The following is a 6,000-nucleotide window of genomic DNA, read 5'->3' as shown; positions in this document are numbered from 1 at the left end:
AACAGTGTGGAGTGTGAGTTCCCCATGCTTTACACCCTTATTTATGATCGATTTACGAGCAGGGCAAGCTGGCGTGTTTATTTACACACGATCTTGTGGCTCATCATTAGTGGGCTCTTCCCAGCAAATGCATTCGTGCCCTGGACTGTGGCAATTAACAGTAGCAACACCACAACACAAAAAGAGTAAAAGGCAAAAGTGCTAGTCTAACCCACAGAGGATCAAATGAGAAAGACAACATTGCCGTGTTCCACAAACCCTTTTGCCTCTAAACCAAGTCTTTCATCGTCTCTGCTTACTCCAGAGAACCTTATTGTCCCATTAGGGAAATTTAATAATCCCTATTATCCGGGAACCTTATTGTCCCTTCTCTGGAAGCTAATTGCCCCTTCTGGGAACGTACAGACATCGACCGTCCTGAGGCTGGAAAGTTCTGAATCCAAACGACAAAAGAGAATTTTCTCAGTTCCCCGTACTTTGGCCAACAGTTGATGCGCCCACCTCGACCAGCAAGGAAGACGAAACACCGTTGGATTCTTCTCAACAGCCTTTATTGCAGGAACACCTCATTCTTGATACGGGGGAACGGGGAACAAAGGCACTCGCCTTAAGTACAAGACAGACAGTGGCTGTAAACTTGTCCTCTGAGGATTGGTGGAGTAGGAAATACCTTATTAGCATGCATATCACCCTGGCCTTGTAAATGCCAGAAGAAGGCCAGGGACACTGCTATAATGGTTGTATACCACAAACGACCACTAGATGTCAGTGCCATCTTTAGCCGATCCCAACATCAACTATGTTTGTGCATATACACCTGTGCCATGGGTATAGGTAGCAGTGAGAAAAGAGCATCTTACAGGTGTCTATTGTCTACTTCCACTATGTGCATTCTACAGAAAAGATCCAAGTATGCTTTTAGCTTCAAGTGACATCATTGTTCCTTATATTGTTTAACATTTTATATACTGCCAGTGTGTGACATACCTATGCCAGACTCTAACTACAGAAATGAGAAAAAAATTCAAAGATAATATGCGTCTATTAGAAACTGAAATTATGTCATGAAGTTTAGAAACAACCAGCCATACCCACTGCAACAGTTGTCTGGAACTCATTGTGGTTCTGAGAAAATTGTTCTGAATAAGTGTTTCTCTCTAAGAATGCAATAACACATTAAAAGAGATAGCACTTCAACATTTTTTCTTGCAAATAAGATTCATTATCAACTTATAGTTTTCTTCAATACTTATAGTTACTATGGTTATGTTTACTTATAGTTGTACTATGGTTACAATCTAAAATGAAGACAGCATTAGCACTCAGCAGGCATGTTCTCTTCTTCCTCCAGGAATCAAGGTGGATATATTTCACAATACACTATTCAACTTGCAGGAGGGTGAACTATCACATTCACAGGAGAACTGTTCTAAGAAGATTCCAGTTAAAAAGAGATTTAGGATACAAAATATGGCATTTGTTTCTGTGACTTCATGATGGTATCAGGACAACTGCAGCTACTACCTAGAGACTCCTGACACTAGGAGAAAAGAAGGAAATGGATGAAAATGATTTTGGAGCACTATCATTACCTAGAAACATCTTCCGCAGTGGGAAGGTGAAAAACACACAGCTGTAGTAGGTAAACTTCTGTCCATGAACAGAACAGATAGCCTAAAACTTCTCTCAAACTAAATATTCTTTTTGCTCTGATCACCATGTCAGTGAAGAAATAAGAAAGTAATTATAGACTTTCCAGAATTCAATGAAAATGAAGCGACAACACACACACACACACACACACACACACACACCCCAAACTGAACCCAAGAACACATGTAAACATCAACCACAGTACTACTGAATCAAGGACCTCAACATAATATCAGACACAAGTGCTCAAGACGCAATTTCCTGACAAGAATGGCAACGGTTCAGGCACCAACATCAGCAATTGAAAAGTGGGACTTCATGAAACTACAAAATATCTTTAAGGTAAAGGTCACTGTCAGTAGGACAAAACAGCAGCCTACAGATTGAAACAGAATATTCACTAATGCTTTATCTTACATAGGGTTAGTATTAAAAATTTCTGAAGAACTCAAGAGGTTAGACAGAAACAACTCAAATATCCCAATTAAAGTATAGGGTACAGTACTAAACAGAGAATGGTCAACAGAGAAATTTTGAATAAGCAAGGAATACTTAAGGAAATGTTCAGATGCTGAGAAACAAGATCTCCGAATTTGGAATCATGCCAAAGATGCTTCTCTACTTGAAATCCCTTGCTCCAAATGCTTTGTGCAGATGAGGCTCCCATACTGAAGTTATTCATGTGAAACCCATAAGAACACTTAGTGGCTAGGACCACAAGAACCTCAAAGGTGGCTGCTAATTTACACCCTGCACACAGGAGGGCCACTTCGCCACCTCCCCATTCTCAGTCCTCTGATAATTCAGGTTAGGGACAGTGGTCACATGCTCACCACAATGAGACTTAGTAGCTCAGGCCTGCACTCCTGGAAAGCACTCAGCAGAAGAGGTCAAAACACACTATACCAACCTTAGAAGCACCCTCAGCAAGACAGCTGAACTTGCTGTAGGAACGAGGCACCTGTAAGATCCCTCCTCTTCTGATTGCAGGGTCTTCCTAGAGGCCCTGATTGGCCAGTGGATCTTGAGTGCCATAAGCACCTCTCTTAGGGTTGGATCAGCTTAAGGTTTCCTGGGCCAGCATTCTAGTCCAGGAGCTGACCCTTTTAAGATCCCCAAGATTTGTGTTTCAGTATCAAATATGCCTGTCCTCCGTTATCCCACCTTTCTATCTTCCAGCAGGAATTTCTTCCCCCTCCTCCTCCCACTCATTCTTCTTGTCCTCATTCTCCTCTTCCATATACACTGCTCCTGTTTTCCTTCTCATGCTCTTCCTCCTCCTCTTCAGTTTCTTCTGCTCTGCCTTTTCTTCCTCCTCCTTCCTCATCTTGTTCTCCTTCTTCTTGTTGTCTTGTTCCTCTTCTTGTTCTTCTTTTCACTCTTCCTCTTCCTTTTCTTTTCTACCACCCCTTTGTCCTCTCCCTCCTCCTCCACTCAAACTATACCTCCTTGAATCAAGATGGATAGCTTCTAAAGTCCATGATTCACTATATGACCCCTTGAAAGATTGGGTCTTCCCAATTGAAAGAGCTTCCTGGACACAAAATATGATGTTTGTTTCTGTAACTTCACACTTACATCAGGAAAACTGTAGCTACTATTCATCTGCTATATAATGTAAGGGTCTGAATATCACTGAAGGCAGACCCCAGACTTAGATAGTATGCAAAAGCAAAGAGGGCTCATTTTACAGAGATGGTCTTCATACAGAGGTCAACCATTCTTTGAAATACCAACCCCAGGAAAAGCACAAAATCATTTTATAGGGAACCAGGGAAAATCTCTAGCATAATAAAATATTTCTTTGGTGGATGCTATGAGGTCACACGTTGTCAGTGTTTTGCATCCCTGTGTTATGAACTTTAAACCATGTAATGAAATAGGGCTGCCCAGTGCAAATGGCCCATTTGGAGAAAAGGCATTTCCCATATTTGTACTTATACCTGGACTGGTCCCTGGAGCGAGGGGTGTATATGAATTTGTTCTAGATTTTATTGTCTGTTCCTAGAGCTGGTGTCTCATGACTTTCTCTATGTTAATTGTGGTGTATCCTGAAGCTGGTGCTTTCTGGCTGTTTTTTCAAACAGGCCTGGTGTTCCAAATGGATACAAGGGTTGCTTCAGTGGAGATAAAAAAGGTTTATCTTTCCCTTTCAAAATAATTCTCCAGAAATGGGGTTTATCTCGTTCTTTCAATATGAGAATCCAGACAACCCTGGGAAAAAAGTAGGATATGGATGGCAATCTCAGTGGAGCACTATTAGAAGCCAGCACATCTTCCTCAGTGGGAGGTGAAAACACATATCTGTATTAGCAGAGGTTTTCCAGATGAACAGAACCCAAAGCATGGCTCTCTCTATGTATGGATGAAGTGGATATAGAGAAATGTCTCATGGAATGTTGTCCACGAGTAAAACAATGACTGTGTAACAATGGCAAGTTGAAGAATACAGTCGTGTCTCTATGTCTCAGCTGGTCTTCAGCATATACCAGAATTCCTAACACGGAACCTTGAATGCTAGAAAAATAGTGATCTCTCTTGCCAGAGTATGGCAGGAAGAAAAAGAAAGAGTTCCCATCTTCATCATCCTTACATATGTAAGCTTCCACCAGAAGATATGGCCTAGATAAAGATTTTTCTTGTGAACTCAAAAGCTCCAGAAAAAAAGAGGGTTTTGCCATGTTATATATTCCAAATAAGAAAAAGACCTCACATTAACCACCTGTTTCAGTTTAGGTAGTTGACTGCAGTAATTTGACGTGAAAGGCATTTTACCTCATCCTGAGTGCTGTGTGTCTGAAGGCTGTGACATTCTAAAGAAGACTCCATTTCTTTTTTTCCTTTTCTGTCAAAGGATATTTTCTTTATTTACACTTCAAACGTTATCCCCTTTCCCAGGTTCCACTCCAGAAACCCACTATCACATAGCCCCTCCCCGGCTTCTCTGAGGGTGCTTCCACAAACCCACCCACTCTTGCTTGCCTTCCTGGCATTCCACTACACTGAAGCATTACAGCTTGACAGGACCAAGGGTCTCTCCTCCCACTGATTTCCAATAGGGCCATCCTCTGCTACAGATGTAGCTGGAGTCATGGGTGGCTCCACGTGTGCTCTTTTGTTGGGCGTTTAGTGCCTGGAAGCTCTGTGGGATCAGCTCTGTGGGATTCTTCCTATGGGGTTGCAAACCTCTTTAGGTCCTCCAATCCTGTTTCTAACTCCTCCATTGGGGACCCCGTACTCAGCCCAGTGGTTTGCTTTAAAAATCCACCTCTGTATTTGCCAGGCTCTAGCTGAGCCCTTCACGAGACAGCTTTATCAGGCTCCAGTCAGCAAGCATTTCTTGGCATCTGCAATAGTATCTGTTTGGTGACTGTATGTGGGGTGAACACCCTGTGGAGTATTCTCTTGATGTTTTCCCTTCAGTCTCTACTCCATACTTTGTCTCCTTATTTCCTTCTGTGGGTATTTTGTTTTCCCTTCTATGGACTGAAGCATCCACACTTTGGTCTTCCTTCTTCATGAGCTTCATAGGATGTGTTAATTTTATTGTGGGTATTCTGAGCTTTTGAGCTAATATCCATTTATCAGTTTGTGGATATCATGTGTGTCTGTTTGTGACCGAGTTACCTCAGTTACTATGATATTTTATAGTTCCAACCATTTGCCTAAGAATTTTATGCAGTCATTGTATTTAATGGTCATGTAGTACTCCATTGTGTAAACTTACCACATTTTCTGTATCCATTCCTGTGTTCGAGGCCATCTGAGTTCTTTTAAATAAGGCTTCGATAAACATAGAGCAGCATGTGTCCTTGGGAAATGACACCCTTGACAGTAGTCACAAAAATATAAAATACATTGTTGTGACATTAACCAAGCAAGTGAAATGTCTGCATGACAAGAACATTAAGCCTCTGAAGAAAAATTGAAGATCTCAGAAGATGGAAAGATCTCCCATGCTCAGGGATTGGCAAGATTAATATTGCAAAAATGGCCAATTGGCCAAAAGAAATCTACAGATTCAATGAAATTTCCATCAAATTTCCAACTCAATTATTCAAAGACTTAGAGCAATTTGCAATTTCATCTGGAATAACAAAAAAACCAGAATAGCATACAAAATACTCACCAATAAAAGAACTGGGGAAATCATCATCCCCAAGCAGTACTACAGAGCAATGAGGATAAAAACTGTATGGTATTGGTACAGAGACAGGCAGATCAGTGGAACAGCATTGAAGACCCAGAAATGAACCCACACTCATGTGGTCAACTGATGTTTGACAAAGGAACTAAAAGCATCATGTGGAAAAAAGATAACATTTCAACCAATGGTGCTGGTTCAAC

At 41.3% G+C, this 6,000-nt stretch overlaps 1 protein-coding gene across 4 annotated transcripts in view; it reads right to left on the bottom strand.

The window, feature by feature from the left end:
• Positions 1-534: 534 nt before the first annotated feature.
• Positions 535-6,000, bottom strand: part of LOC116915235 (zinc finger protein 120-like) — a 31,295-nt gene continuing 25,829 nt past the window's right edge. For all 4 annotated transcript variants that reach the window (XM_032919627.1, XM_032919626.1, XM_032919628.1 and 1 more), the window contains one exon: positions 535-1,429. In XM_032919627.1, the coding sequence (XP_032775518.1) occupies positions 1,428-1,429 (2 nt within the window). In that variant the 3' untranslated portion in view covers positions 535-1,427. The remainder of the gene's footprint in view (positions 1,430-6,000) is intronic.

Source organism: Rattus rattus, chromosome 14, assembly GCF_011064425.1.
Source record: "Rattus rattus isolate New Zealand chromosome 14, Rrattus_CSIRO_v1, whole genome shotgun sequence".
NCBI classification, from domain to species: domain Eukaryota; kingdom Metazoa; phylum Chordata; class Mammalia; order Rodentia; family Muridae; genus Rattus; species Rattus rattus.
This window is presented reverse-complemented; position numbering and strand designations above follow the sequence as displayed.